The sequence below is a fragment of the Halichoerus grypus genome, chromosome 11 (genome assembly GCF_964656455.1).
Source record: "Halichoerus grypus chromosome 11, mHalGry1.hap1.1, whole genome shotgun sequence".
Lineage (NCBI taxonomy): Eukaryota > Metazoa > Chordata > Mammalia > Carnivora > Phocidae > Halichoerus > Halichoerus grypus.
Genome location: NC_135722.1, coordinates 64,756,409 through 64,772,123, shown reverse-complemented (window position 1 = coordinate 64,772,123; position 15,715 = coordinate 64,756,409). Strand labels below are relative to the sequence as shown.

Below are 15,715 nucleotides of genomic sequence, written 5' to 3'. Positions count from 1 at the left end.
AGAGCATAATGCAGCACAGGTAAAAGCCACCAGAGGTTGCCACACTTCCCTCTTGCCACCTTTTAACATTATTTTGCTTATCCCAGTAAGCTTACCCCTACTCAAGTCTCTCTCCAAGCTGATGTCTTCACTCTGATTCTCATAAGGCCAGCTGACCCAAAGGAGTCATCAGAACATCTGTACCATTTACCAGCCTGTCAAACCCTGACTCCTATTTGAAGAAATGGAAGGATCCTGAGCTTGTGGGAACAGCCAGCCATTGCAAGCCTGTCCTGGGGCTTAGCTTATTATTGTTCACAGGGAGGTCAATGGCTCTTGTAAAATACATTCAAATTAGCTTTCTGACCCTGATGGCTCAGGCCCCCATCCCTCAACTGGCCCTGAGTGCTGAATGCCTTGGGGCCAATGGTCTTGGTCAGACGCAGGTATTTCATGAGAGCCTTTCTGTCCTGGCCCAGGAAGCCATGTCCCTAAAAGTGCAAAGAAAGGCTTTAGGGATTCTCCATGTGTGGTCTGGGCTAAAGAAACCCCATACACACCCCCACACTGTGACAAAACACACATTAAAATCCTTAGGTTCCACCTTAGGTTTTACCAGGAGATCTGATCAAGAGGATGAGCGACAAGGCTTCTGACAGCTCAGACTGAAGCACAGTGCTCTCCGGGAAATGCTTTCGGGATCTCCAGAGGCATCCATGTCCAGCCAAGCAATTTTTACTGCCAGGCATCATGTTTTCCTTTCCCTGCAGGGAAGGAACCACCTGAACCATGAGAAGGAGATGTTTGCCCAGGACCACCCTGAAGTGAACAGCCTGGAGGAGGTGGTGAGGCTGGTGAAGCCCACGGCCATTATAGGTAGGAGGAGGCAGGAGTCCCACTGTCCAGCCCAGCTAACCTTCTTGACTTGCAGGTGGAAACTAAGGCTCAGCCAGCAGGCATAAGTAATTGATGGAAGTACTGCTGTCTCACCGATCCCATGTCCACCTCAGTGCCACAGTCTTTCACTGAGTGACTACTGTATAAAAACCATAGAACTAAGGCACCAAGTTGGGACTTAGTGATGCAGAATTATACAGTGCAGTGGAAAAGCACAGGGCTGGTCTCTCTGAGAGGAAGTGAGCACTGCTCTCCCAAAGAGGGGAACCTGGCATCTCTCTATATATTGGGAGAGGCACACACTCTAAAGGACTTTGCCCAGGAATGCCTTCACAGGACATCTTATCCGGGCAGGGACCTGAAGGGACCAGTGTTCCCTCAGGGATTAAGAGGAGGTCTTACCCAGCTCAAGCAAGAAGACCCTTTTCTCTTCAGCTCCCTTTATCCATCCCTATGGCGGATGCTATCTCCAAGATTCCTGAGTCTTCCATGTTGTACCAAGTCCCCCCCATGACCATCATCAGGAGAGGAATGGGGTGTTTATAAAGAGTAGGCATCCCTACAACCCCCCTTTTCCCTGTAGGTGTTGCTGCCATCGCAGGAGCCTTCACGGAGCAGATTCTGAGGGACATGGCCTCCTTCCACGAGCGCCCTATCATCTTTGCCCTGAGCAACCCCACCAGCAAGGCCGAGTGTACGGCTGAGAAGTGCTACCGGGTCACTGAGGTCAGCGGGGAGTCCTTCCTTCCCCAGGCTGAGAGGACGTAGTAACATTATGAGTAACCCTATGAGGGTGAAGAAAAATCCCCCCATCCCTGATGAGAAAACTGAGGTTCAGAAAGATGAAATAACTTGCCCAAGGTCACAGAGCTAATAAGGAGTGGAGCTGGCCCTCAAACCCAGGTCTCGCTCCAAAGCCCAAGCTCTCACCCTCATGTTATGTCAAGGTTCCTCTAGTAACATAGAGGTTTGACCAGAACCCAAGGCATTCATAAACTCTAGGTCACCTGCATTCCTGTCGTGTCCTGGGTTAGCCCTCTCGGGAGGTGACAGATTAAAAACCTTCACCTTTCAGTGATTTCTTGGCTGCCAGGTAACTCAGTGGGAGCTAAACTTTCTGGTCAAATGAACAAGTGTGCTTTCAGCACCTGCAGTGTGCTCAGTACAATGCTGAGCGTTTGGGAGAGAATGAAGAAGGGTTCGACATTTGGGAGATAAAACTAGGCCCACCATTACTGCCTGAAACCCATCTCCAGGCTCCATCTCTGCTTTTCTTCCTGCCTCCAGGGCCGAGGGATCTTTGCCAGTGGAAGTCCTTTTAAGAGTGTGACTCTGGAAGATGGCAAGACCTTCATTCCTGGGCAAGGAAACAATGCCTACGTGTTCCCTGGAGTGGCTCTGGGAGTCATTGCTGGCGGGGTCCGGCACATCCCAGATGAGATCTTCCTACTGACAGCAGAGGTATCGCTGTCCCTGCTCCCTTGCATGCATGCTCCCAGTCGGGCCTGTCTTCTATACCGGGTCCTACACTGGGCCCCCAAAGATTCCTTCTCTCCTCTCTTCTACTTACCTGCCCCTTAAGCCAGCAGTAGATCCTCAATGCTTGAACCTCAAGCTTCTCTCAAGATCACCTTGAGTCTTAAACTTCTCTCAGAACACACACATTTTTTTAAAATTGTTATGTTTGTCACCATACACCATCATTAGTTTTTGATGTAGTGATCCATGATTCATTGTTTGCGTATAACACCCAGTGCTGCATGCAATATGTGCCCTTAATAGCCATCACTGGGCTAAACCATGCCCTCACCCCCCTCCCCTCTGAAACCCTCAGTTTGTTTCCCAGAGTCCATAGTCTCTCATGGTTCGTATCTCCCTCTGATTTCCCCCTCTTCATTTTTCCCTTCCTTCTCCTAATTTCCTCCATGCTATTCCTTATGTTCCACAAGTAAGTGAAACCATATGATAATTGACTTTCTCTGCTTGACCTATTGCACTTAGCACAATCTCCTCCACTTCCGTCCATGTTGATGCAAATGTTGGGTATTCATCCTTTTCTGATGGCTGAGTAATATTCCATTGTATATATGGGCCACATCTTCTTTATCCATTCATCTGTTGAAGGGCATCTCGGCTCTTTCCACAGTTTGGCTATTGCAGACATTGCTGCTATGAACATTGGGGTGCATATGGCCCTTCTTTTCACTACATCTATATCTTTGGGGTAAATACCCAGGAGTGCAATTGCTGGGTCATAGGGTATCTCTATTTTTAACTTTTTGAGGAACCTCCACACTGTTTTCCAAAGTGGCTGTACCAACTTGCATCCCCACCAACAGTGTAAGAGGGTTCCCCTTTCCTCACAATCTCTCCAACATTTGTTGTTTCTTGCCTTGTCAATTTTTGCCATTCTAACTGGTGTAAGGTGGTATCTCAATGTGTTTTTGATTTGAATTTCCCTGATGGCTAATGATGTTGAACATTTTTTCATGTGTCTGTTAGCCATTTGTATGTCTTTTTTGGAGAAGTGTCTGTTCATGTCTTTCTGCCCATTTTATGACTTATTTGTTTTTTGAGAAGTTCTTTATATATCCTGGATATCAGCCCTTTGTCTGTAGTGTCATTTGCAAATATCTTCTCCCATTCCATGGGTTGCCTCTTTGTTTTGTTGACTGTTTCTTTGCTGTGCAGAAGCTTTATATCTTGATGAAATCCCAAAAGTTCATTTTTGCTTTTGTTTCCTTTGCCTTTGGAGACTTGTCTTGAAAGAAGTTGCTGTGGCTGATGTCGAAGAGGTTACTGCCTATGTTCTCCTCTAGGATTTTGATGGATTCCTGTCTCACATTGAGATGTTTCATCCATTTTGAGTTTATCTTTGTGTATGGTGTAAGAGAATGGTCAAGTTTCATTCTTCTGTATATAGCTGTCCAATTTTCCCAGCACCATTTATTGAAGAGACTATCTTTCTTCCATTGGATATTTTTTCCTGATTTGTTGAAGGTTAGTTGACCATAGAGTTGAAGGTCCATATCTGGGCTCTCTATTCTGTTCCATTGGTCTATATGTCTGTTTTTATGCCAGTACCATACTGTCTTGGTGATCACTGCCTTGTAATATAGCTTGAAATCAGGCAACGTGATGCCCCCAGCTTTGTTTTTCTTTTTCAACATTTCCTTGGTGGTTCGGGGTCTTTTCTGACTCCATACAGATTTTAGGATTGTTTGTTCCAGCACTTTGAAAAATGTCATTGGAATTTTGATCGGGATGGCGTTGAAAGTACAGATTGCTCTGGGCAACATAGACATTTTAACAATGTTTATTCTTCTGATCCATGAGCATGGAATGTTTTTCCATCTTTTTGTGTCTTCTTCAATTTCTTTCATGAGTATTCTGTTGTTCCTAGAGTATAGATCCTTTACCTCTTTGGTTAGGTTTATTCCAAGGTATCTTATGGTTTTTGGTGCTATTATAAATGGAATCGTTTCTCTAATTTCTCTTTCTACAGCTGCATTGTTAGTGTATAAGAAAGCAACTGATTTCTGTGCACTGATCTTCTATCCTGCCACATTACTAAATTGCTGTTATGAGTTCTAGTAGTTTGGGGGTGGAGTCTTTTGGGTTTTCCACATAAAGTATGTCATCTGCGAAGAGAGAGAGTTTGACATCTTCTTTGCCAGTTTGAATACCTTTTATTTCTTTCTGTTTTCTGATTGCTGTTGCTAGGACTTCTAGTACTATGTTGAACAATAGTGGCGAGACTGGGCATCCTTGTTGTGTTCCTGATCTTAAGGGAAAGGCTCTCAGCTTTTCCCCATTGAGGATGATATTCGCTGTGGGTTTTTCATAGATGGATTTTATGAACTTGAGGAATGTTCCCTCTATCCCTATATTCTGAAGAGTTGTAATCAGGAAAGGATGCTGTGTTTTGTCAAATGCTTTTTCTGCATCAATTGAGAGGACCATATGATTCTTCTCTCTCCTCTTATTAATATGTTCTATAACATTGATTGATTTGCGAATGTTGAACCACCCTTGCATCCCAGGGACAAATCCCACTTGGTCGTGGTGGATGATCCTTTTAATGTATTGTTGGATCCTATTAGCTAGGATTTTGTTGAGAATTTTGGAATCCCTATTCATCAGGGATATCGGTCTGAAATTCTCCTTTTTGATGGGGTCTTTGCCTGGTTTGGGGATTAAGGTAATGCTGGCCTCATAGAATGAGTCTGGTAGCTTTCCTTCTGTTTCTATTTTTTGAAACAGCTTCAGGAGAATAGGTATTATTTCTTCTTTGAATGTTTGGTAGCATTCCCCAGGGAATCCATCAGGCCCTGGACTCTTGTTTTTTGGGAGGTGTTTAATCACTGCTTCAATCTCGTTACTGGTTATTGGTCTATTTAGGTTGTCAATTTCTTCCTGTTTCAGTCTTCTATGAGTCCCACAAGGAACTATCTCATGTTCTAGGTTCCTTCTTACTACTTCTTGGTCTTTGAGCACTGGCTCCACAAGAATATGCAAGTAGTGTCTCCTAAAGGTTTGTCAGCCTCCCCCAAGCCATGTGCACGCTGGCTATGGCTTTGTGCCATGGGCCTCTGTCCATCTTGTGTGACTCTTCTGTGTATTTCTTCTTATTGCTCTCTCAGTGGTGGTGGTGTCCCGTGGCTATGGGTGAAGCTGTTTGAATCACCCCCCCCCCCAATTGGATGGGAAGAGTCATTTCCTACTTGAAATTAGCCTGAAAGCAAACTCCCCTGTTGTACAGAAAGATGGTTGCTAGAGCCTTCCTCTGTAACCCCAAGAGGCATCTACACCCCGACCTCCTAGTGCCTGGGACCGGTCAGCTCCATCACTTCATGAAGTGTCCATCAACTACACAGGAACCTCTCCTCAATCCACCTATTAATCTCTTGCTGCAATTGACAAGATCCCTCCCTTCTAGAAGCTGACAGTCTGGTCTTTAAAGGGCTGGCAAGTTATATTTCTGAAAGGGGTACTTTTAAGTTAAGACAATTTAAGTTGAATCTGATTTTCCTATGGAAAAAACTACTATAACTTTTAGGAGATTTATATATCTCATTCCACCTTGACAACTCTGTAAAATAGATATAGTGATTATTCCTATGTGATACACAAGGAAAGTAAGGCACAGAGAGTCTAAGTTACATGCCCAAGGTCACTGGGTTTGTGAGCAATAGCACCAGGATGGCCCCTGATGATTTACTCCAAGCTGCAGCAGAGCATTACCAGTGCCCAACATCTGAGAAGTGACCACCATACCTGATACATCTCTTCACTCTGCAGGATAACTCTTCCAGATGCAGATCTAGCCATGGAAATCCTGCTTCCCTCTGATCCCATCTTCTATACCTCCCCCCAAAAAAATCCTTGAAAACCCAGAACAGTCCATGTCTCTGCTCATTTCAGACATTTGAATGGCTCCTCAGTGCTTACAGGATAAAGCCTTAACTCCTTCACATGGTTTCCATATAAGGCATGTCATCACCAGGCCCTCCTTTCCTCTCCAGCCTTTAGCCTCCCCCTCCCATCAACCTAGCCAATGTTCTTTTTACAGTCTAGAACTCATGCTCCCTCCTGCTGTCTCTCTCCAAGAAATTGCATGTGATGTTCCCTCTCCCTTTTCGAGTAATTTACTTTGTCCTTCAGGTCTTAGCTGCTGTCACATCTCCTGGGAAGATTTCCTGTACATGGCAGACCAGGCCCTGCCTTCTTCTATGCCTATGTGCCCCCTCTGCTTGCACTCACTTCTATGTTGTAATTGTTGTACCTGTTTGTTAATTGTCCACTGACTCCAGACTACAGGAGGAAAAAGGCTTCTCTGCCATGGATCCTCAGCAACTAGCACAGAGCCTGGCATATCATAGAGCTCAGTTAATGTTGGAATGAATAGATGGAAAGGAGAGATAGGAGCATGAAAATGAGGCAGAAGAGGAGGAGGCCCACATCCATAAAGTCAGCCAAACTCTGAGGCAAGACCAACTCCTTTGGTTCATCCATTCTGGGACACAGTTCTCAGAGAGCACCATGGCTTTTCCCAAATTTAAAGATCAGGTGGGAGTGGATTCAGAGCCAGCACATAACAGAGGCTGTTCCGCAAGGCTGGCTGAGCACCAGTGCCTGAGGCTGGAGGATGAGGCTTGAGGGGGAGAGCTGGGCCTCAGAGACCAGCTCTGAACCATGGAAGGAAGCTGTGGGAGGGGCTGTTCCCAGGATGCTGTGCCTAGGGCATTCATTCAGATAAAGCCTAAGGCCCCTTTATGGTGTCACTCACTGCAGAAGAAGCCTTTGCTCAGGACTGGAAGGGAGAGCTCAAGGAGCTCTGAATACAGAGAGACAAGATGACCTAGGTGGGCACCCAGGATGTGGGAGAGGCTGGAACTCAGGAAGGGAGGGTCTCAGGGATCTCTGTGCAATAGGCTGGACCAGCCATGGGGCGATCCCAGAGTTTGCTTTACAAGCCACAAGTTTATTCATCTTGGTCTTAGTGATTCTCCTTTAGAATTTAGGATCTCGTGTAGTTTAAACTCTCAGCCAATCTCACAGTACAGAAAAGGATGTGTCTTTGCTTAAAAGCCCAAGCATTGGGGCACCTGCGTGGCTCCGTTGGTTAAGCGTCCGACTCTTGATTTCAGCTCAGGTCATGATCTCAGGGTCATGAGATGTAGCCCCACATCGGGCTCCATTTTCTCTCTCTCCCTCTCCCTTTGCCCTTCACCCACTCTCTAAAATAATAAATAAATCTTTAAAAAATAATAAGGCCCACGCATTAAGCTGCCCTGGGGCCATGAGAGGGCAGAGACTACAATGGGAACTGCAATGGTTGGCCACCTATGAGGGGCGAGGTGAATCTCTGGAGTAATGGTTTGGGCTTGTTCTGGGAAGGCAGAAACTCAGCTTATTCCCCTCGGTTCTCTCTCCCCAGCAAATTGCCCAAGAGGTCTCTGAGCAGCATTTGTCCCAGGGGAGACTGTACCCACCACTCAGCACCATCCGAGATGTGTCTCTGAGAATCGCCATCAAAGTAAGGAGCATCCTACCCCCAGTAATATGGTTAGTGAGGCTCAACGACTTCCTCTCTCTGTGAGATTAGGAGAGCTAAGGGGATGGCAGCTGTGGAGACATCCTGAGCTCCCATCCAGAGGCTGGATGAGAAACTCCTGCCTGCAGCTCAAGCCCCACCCCCAACACCCCCCTCAGGCCAGTTCTGGGAAAGCTCCTGGATTTCCCCTCAAACACCAGGCAAAAAGGTCAACGAAGTCCATAGTCTTGTGGACCAGAATGTGGGTGGAATTTTTTAAAACTGAATCATAAGTGCCCATTTATACAGAAAGGTCAATTTTCATAGCGTCATGAAAAGAGCTCTGGCTATCAGGTCCCAGCTCTGCCAATTGCTTCACTTTCCTGAGCCTCAGTTTCCTCCTTTTCCAAAGGGGATGGTAATTCCTCTCTCCCAGAGTTCTGAAGGTTAAAGAGGACAGTGAGAAAGGTCTACACTCAGTGTAGCGAAAATGCTCATTCCTCCCCTTTTTCTCAGAAAGGCTGGGCCACAGGATGATCATGTTCATGGAATATTCCAAGGAAAAATGTCTTCCTAGAGACTTTGCAGAGATGATGGGTTTTCAGAGAATCAGAACACAGTGCAATAAAGACTGGCCCAACATTGATAACTGTTGAATATAGATAGATACTGGTTGCATTAGGGTTTATTATACTATCATTTTTATTAGTATATATATTTTACATTTTCTATAAGTTTTAAAAATAATTTCAGAAGATGCATTGCACAACAGCATGTGCTCCCCATGAGTTGCCCATGGTAGGCTCCAGAATCAGCCCTCAAGCCTAACAGTCCAGCTCATAGTCCCAACTCCACCCTATCCATTTCCTTCCTTTTTGGGATATTGAGATCAATGCTCTTGTGAAACCATATCTAATACCCAGAGAACAATGTCCAGGCTCTTCTCCCAATTCCACCCACATTTAGTGGGGGAAAAATATCAGCTACTGGACACCTGATTTTGCCTGTTACCTAATTTTATCCTCACACTACTCCAGAGAAAGGTCTCATTATTCCCACTTTACAGATGAGGAAACTGAGGCTCAGCAAGGATAATGTCACCTCTGAGGACCCACAGGCATTTGGAAGCAGAGGCAGACTTGAGTCTGAGGCCTCTCGATCCCAGCCTAGTATTTATTCCACTGCGTCGCAGCTTCCTACCCAGGCAAAAGCTCAAAATCCCTCCTATCGAGTGGCTTCAGGGACAACAGTTCATGGTTCCGCAGGGGCCATTACCCTTCCACAGGCTCCCAAGCAACCTTTAGGCAACTTTTAGGCAGGTTCCTCCTTAGTTCCAGTTCCTCAGCCAATATGTTTTTCCCTAGGTCCTTGACTTCGCGTACAAACACAACCTGGCCTCCTACTACCCGGAGCCCAAGGACAAGGAGGCTTTTGTAAGATCCCTGGTCTACACTCCAGACTATGACTCCTTTACACTGGACAGCTATACTTGGCCCAAGGAAGCCATGAATGTTCAAACAGTGTGATGCAGTCTCAGAGGCAGCATGCTGTGAGGCTGGAACAAGCCCAGAGTAACACTGACAATATAAATGGGTTCTAAAATGGCCATCTTTGTCCCTGTGTTTTTCCTTTGAACTTTCTGGTGTGAGGGGAGATACCCAGGCACACAATGAATGAGAGCCTTGTCCCTGAGGCCCTGAGAATTCACTTTTCTATAACCCTGACTTCCTCCCCAAGAATTTCTTCATCTAATTGCCAACAATTAGCTAGATCTTGTGGGAAATCTAGAATCCTTCCTAGAACTCTGCCTTTACAGAGCTCAGAGTCTAGTGAAGGAGATATGGACACAACTCATTTTTCCACAAGGGAGAAAGTGGTTAAGTCCATGAAAGAAGTACAGATAAAGGTCAAGGGTACTCAGAGAAGGGAGCAGATACTTCGTATGAGAAATAAGAGAAGGCTTCAGGGGGAGAAATGTGTACAGAGTCCCGAGAGTAAAGGATGGGTAGGAGGCATGGGAAAATGAGGAAGGTAGGGGCAGCCACTGACCAGAGAGCATGGCCCACCCATGAGGGAGTTCAATCCCTGCTGGAGGAATACACATCCTTCAAAATCAGATGGGTATGAGGGCTGAGTGACTAAAGGCAACTCACTAGTAAAAAACTATCCCTGACATGTGGGCTATTGAATATTAGGATTCCTTTTGGTTATTACTAAAAGGAAAACTAGAGAAATGTGGGTGTGGAGGGTCAGCAGGCCAAGGAGTGAGGAGGAAGAGAAGCAATGAGGGGAAGAGAATCATGGAGTTCTAGGGAAGACTTGATGTCATTTTCCTGACTCTGGAACTCTCTCTCTCTCCCACACTTCACTCTGAAGGAATTCAGCAAACCAGGGCAGTATTCTTAGAGAATGCCTTCAGTCTGTCCTGGGAATTTCTTAGACAAGTTCAAGCACGGCTTTCACCTCCTTCATGTCTAGCAGAGCCCACACCATGGGATGGGGAGGTGGGGACAAGCCTACAGCCCCTGTAATCAAAGACCCTGATAAATTTCTAGAACCTATTGGGATGACAGCTTCCAACCTCTAATTTTATTGGATAACATAGAAAACAGTAAATCATACTAAGGGACCTAACACCACCCACCCTTGCTGCCAGCTCAGCCTCAAGAGCCCCACTGCCCTATGTGGCCACCTCACAGTCTCAGGACTATTGGACTCCTAGAACAGTAATTAGCAGAGACACCAGTCACCCCTTGCCCAGGTCTTGTTCTTCCAACATCTGCTTCCTTGGTGCTGGTGCTCAGCCAAACATACCCTGAGAAAACAGCCCTGTTCTATAATCCCTGAGCTCATGGGGAATGAGAAAGTCTTCAGAAGAGGATTTGAAGTGAAGCTGGAATCTCAACACCAGGGAACCATTACACTATCTTTTCTATGTCCTGGCCCACAACTTCTGTACCCCAACTGCACATCCTTTATACTCAGTGTAATAGAAAAGAAAAATAGTAGAGAAAAGCAATGAAACAAAACAGGTTCTTTGAAAAGATCAACTAAATAAATAAACTGTAGCTATACTGACCAAGACATAAAGAAGATAAAATTACGTTTCCTTTGTTTCAACCACACTAAACACAGGCACTTTCAGGCCTGTACCTTTATAAATGCTTGGTCTCCATCTGTCAAGTCCTTCCTTCCCATTCCTTGCCCTTTATCAATTAAATAGCAGCTCACCCCAGCTTTCTGCTAGAGACATCATTCATCCTCGGAGTTCCAATGCAATTGGCTCCTGAAGTCATCCTGGACAGAGTTAATAATTTGATTAGAAATCAACAGAAAGGGAACGCCTGGGTGGCTAAGTCGTTAAGCATCTGCCTTCAGCTCGGGCGGGATAAAGCCCTGTATTGGGCTCCCTGCTCTGCAGGAAGCCTGCTTCTCCCTCTCCCACTTCCCCTGCTTGTGTTAACCTCTCTCACTGTGTCTCTCTCTGTCAAATAAATAATCTTTATTAAAAAAAAAAAGAAATCAACAGAAAAAAATGGGAAATTTCTAACCATTTGGAAATTAAATAATACATTTCTAAATAACCCATGGTTCAAAGAAGAAATCGCAGCATAAATTATATATATGTTGAATTGAATGAAAAATATCAAAATTGTGAGTTTTAGCTAGAGCAGTGCTTAGAGGAAAATTCTGTAGTTCTAAATAAATGCCTATATCAGGAAAAAAAGAAAAGTCTCAAAGCAATAATATAAACTCCCTCTAGAAACAAACAAAATCCAAAGCAAGTTAAGATTAGAGCAGAAATCAATAAACCTATAAGAAGTAAAAAATTTGAATTAGTAATTAAAAATCTTCCCACCAAGGGGCACCTGGGTGGCTCAGTCATTAAGCATCTGCCTTCAGCTCAAGTCATGATCCCACGCTCCTGGGATGGAGCCCCACATTGGACTCCCTGCTCAGCAGGAAGCCTGCTTCTCCCTCTTCCACTCCCCCTGCTTGTGTTCCCTCTCTTGCTGTGTCTCTCTCTGTCAAATAAATAAAGAAATCTTTAAAAAAAAAAAAAATCTTCCCACCAAGAAAAGTGCAGGCCCAGATGCCTTTTTTGGTGAATTTTATCAAATATTTAAAATAGAAATAATACCCATCCTTCATAACCTCTTTCAGAAAATAGAGGAGGGAGGGCGCCTGGGTGGCTCAGTCGTTAAGCGTCTGCCTTCAGCTCAGGTCATGATCCCAGGGTCCTGGGATCGAGTCCCACATCGGGCTCCCTGCTCGGCGGGAGGCCTGCTTCTCCCTCTCCCACTCCCCCTGCTTGTGTTCCTGCTCTCGCTACCTCTCTCTCTGTCAAATAAATAAATAAAATCTTTAAAAAAAAAAAAAAAGAAAATAGAGGCGGGAACACTTCCCAAATCATTCTATGATACTGGTATCACCCTGATATCAAAACCAAATAAAGCAACACAAGAAAACTACAGACCAATATCCTTCACAAATATAGATGCAAAATCTTAAAATATTAGCAAACCAAATCCATCAATATAAAAGAATTACACACAATGAGCAAGGGGGATTTATTCCAGGAATGCAAAGTTGTTTTAACATTTAAAGACTGATCATTATAGTGCATGATATTAATAAAGTGAAGAAGAGAAACCATAAGATCAAGTCAATGGATGTGATAAAACTATTTGAAAAAAATCCAACATCCATTTATGATAAAACTTTCAACAAACCAATAATAGAAGAGAACATCCTCAACCTGATGAAGAACCAACAGCTAACATCATACTTAATGGTGAAAGAATTAATACTTTCTCCCTAAGATCTGGAACAAGCCAAGGATGTTGTCATCACTTCTGGTCAACATGGAGGATCTAGCCAGTTCAATAAAAAAAGAAAAAGAAAAGGCATCCAAGTTGGAAATGAAGAGTAAAACTGCCTATATTCACAGATGACATAATCCTATATGTAGAAAATGCCAAAGAATAGAACCCTTATCTCACTCGTTCTCTCCCTCTCTCCCCTAATCAGTTTACCAAGGTCATAGGATACAAGGTCAATAAACAAAAATCACCTGTATTTTTATATACTAGCAATATTAACAATCTAGAAATAAAATACTTCCATTCATAACAGCATCAAAAAGAAAAAATACTTAGAAAATTAAGAAGTGCAAGTCTTCTACACTGAAAATTACAAAAATTACACAAATTACTGTTGACAAAGAAGATCTGAAAAAAAACTAAATAAACGGAGAGATGTTCCATACTCGTGGATTTGAAAACTCAATATTGTTAAAGCTGCAATTTTCTCCACAAATTATTTATAAATTCAATACTATATCAAAATCCCTGCAGGTTTTTTTTTTTTTGTAGAAATTGACAGGCTGATCCTAAAATTTGTATGGAAATGGAAAGGATCTAAAATAGCCAAATCGGGCGCCTGGGTGGCTCAGTTGGTTAAGCGACTGCCTTCGGCTCAGGTCATGATCCTGGAGTCTCGGGATCGAGTCCTACATCGGGCTCCCTGCTCAGCAGGGAGTCTGCTTCTCCCTCTGACCCTCCTCCCTCTCATGCTCTCTCTCTCATTCTCTCTCTCGCAAATAAATAAAATCTTAAAAAAAATTAAAAAAATAAAAAATAAAATAAAATAGCCAAATCTTTTGAAAAGAAAAACAAAGTACACTATCCAATTTCAAAACTTACTATAAAACTACGATAATCAAGACTGTGTGGTTATGTAGATCAATGGAAATGTATCAGGGGAAAAGAACTGAGAATTCACAGCTAAGTCCTTACATTTATGGTAAACTGACTTTCAACAAAGCTACCAAAATACTTCAGTGATACTGTGACACCTGAATATCCACATTCAAAAAATAAAAAAATTACAAAAAGAGATTTACTTCACACCATACACAGAAATTAATTTAAAATAGATCACAGACCCAAATGTAAGCTAAAGCTATAAAACTTCTAGAAGAAAATAGAGCAGAAAACTGTGATTGAGGAGAGTTCTTAGATAAAATTCAAAAGCATGATTTATAAAAGAAAAATTGATAAATTGTAATTCAATTTTTTTAGTTTTGCTCTTGAAACATACCATTAAGATAGAAAACAACAAGCAACAGACTGAGAGAAAATACTTGCAAATTAGATATCTGATAAAGACATTGGGTCCAGAATATATGAAGAACTTTTATAATTCAATAAGAAAATGACAAAACCACCCAATTAAAAAGGTGGACAAAATGTTTGAATTGACATATTACTACAAAAGATATGTGAATGGCTAACAAGCACATGAAAAGATGCTTAATATCACTGGTCATTTGAAAATTAAAACCACAATGGGATATCACTTCACACTTACCAGAATGGCTATAATAAAAAATACAGTGTTGGAGAAGATTGAAACCCCTCTTCTAACAGGGCTTGGTCTCCTAAGCACTATGAAATTAAGGGAGATTTCCCTCTGTCTTTTAAATCTTCATTCTAACTCCCCAGGTTCTCATACATAGCCCCAGAATTCAGCAAGTATAGTGGATGCTGTGGTTGCACCACCCAGATCCCTCTGCAGGTCTGAAACACTCTGCCAGAAGTATTATCAGCTGAAGGTGCACAGCTGCATCCCTCTCTGGGAATTGCACTTGGCTGAAGGAAGGTACTTCATCCAAGGGTATGCCCTTATCCCCAGGGACAGCCTGCATCCAGTGACTGGTTGATTCAAGTCCAAACATTCAACCCCTTCACCTCAAGTGGGGACATCCATAAGTGGTCATCCCAGCTTCAGAGCTCCTTGCAAGATTGGCTGAGGCCAGTTTTACAACTGTATGTATCACCATTCAACAACTTCCGCCATTTCCTGGTTCTGTTGCTCCCTCACAGGTGTTGAAACAACTCCCCAGTAAATCTTCAAATGCAAATCTCAGATTTAGTATAGGTTTCCTGAGGAACTCAACTTGCAACATGTGGAGGAAAATGGCCAAACTTCTCAATTTTCCAATCTGCTGTACCAGTCCCACATGACCACCAAAAGCCTGTCTGGGTTTCTCTTTCCCTCAGTAGAGACCTTCCACCTGGACCAAGTCTGATTCTTTGTCCACGTCCAGAATCAGTGAATGCCCCCAATGGGGCGGGGAATGGCCACTCACCTCAGGAGAGCTCCTCCCTCTCTGGAACTCCTATTCACCTAGTTCTTGTTGCTTTTACAGCTCTCACATGTCCTCAAACATACTACTTTATAAATTTTTCTTTATTTTTCTGGTTGTTATAAGGTAGGTGGTGGAATGCCACAACCTACTATACCCTATCTGGAAGTCTATAGACACAGATTTTCAAAATTCCAAATGTATGGATATTATTAACTTTCTTCCTAACTTAACTGAATTGTAGTCAAAGAAGTTATTTGTATTACTTAAATATTTTTAAATTTGCTGAAATTTTTATGGTCAAATGTAATAAAATATTTCATGCACTCCTAAAAATAATATGGATTCTCACTGTCGGTTGCAATGCCCCTTATATGTTCATGGAATCAAGCTTTTTAATTGTTTTGTTCAAATCTATATCTTTACTGATTTTTGTCTACTTGATCTGTTTCTGAAAAAAGGATAGTAAAATTTCCCACCACTATTGTAAATTTGTTAATGTTCCTTATAGTTCTCTCCATATTTGCTTTATAGATTTTGGACCAATGTTGTCTGATGCATAAAGTTTACAATTATTATAACTTCCTGGTGAATTGAAACTTTTGAAAGTTTAATGATTTTCTTTATCTCTAGTAATGCCTTTGCTTCCACTT

At 43.1% G+C, this 15,715-nt stretch overlaps 1 protein-coding gene across 2 annotated transcripts in view; it reads left to right on the top strand.

Moving 5' to 3' along the window:
• Window positions 1-9,518, top strand: part of ME3 (malic enzyme 3) — a 196,770-nt gene extending 187,252 nt beyond the window's left edge. For both annotated transcript variants that reach the window (XM_036082139.2, XM_078058654.1), the window contains exons 11-15: window positions 750-855; window positions 1,460-1,602; window positions 2,164-2,337; window positions 7,817-7,915; window positions 9,277-9,518. In XM_036082139.2, the coding sequence (XP_035938032.2) occupies window positions 750-855; window positions 1,460-1,602; window positions 2,164-2,337; window positions 7,817-7,915; window positions 9,277-9,438 (684 nt within the window). In that variant the 3' untranslated portion in view covers window positions 9,439-9,518. The remainder of the gene's footprint in view (window positions 1-749; window positions 856-1,459; window positions 1,603-2,163; window positions 2,338-7,816; window positions 7,916-9,276) is intronic.
• Window positions 9,519-15,715: the final 6,197 nt, after the last annotated feature.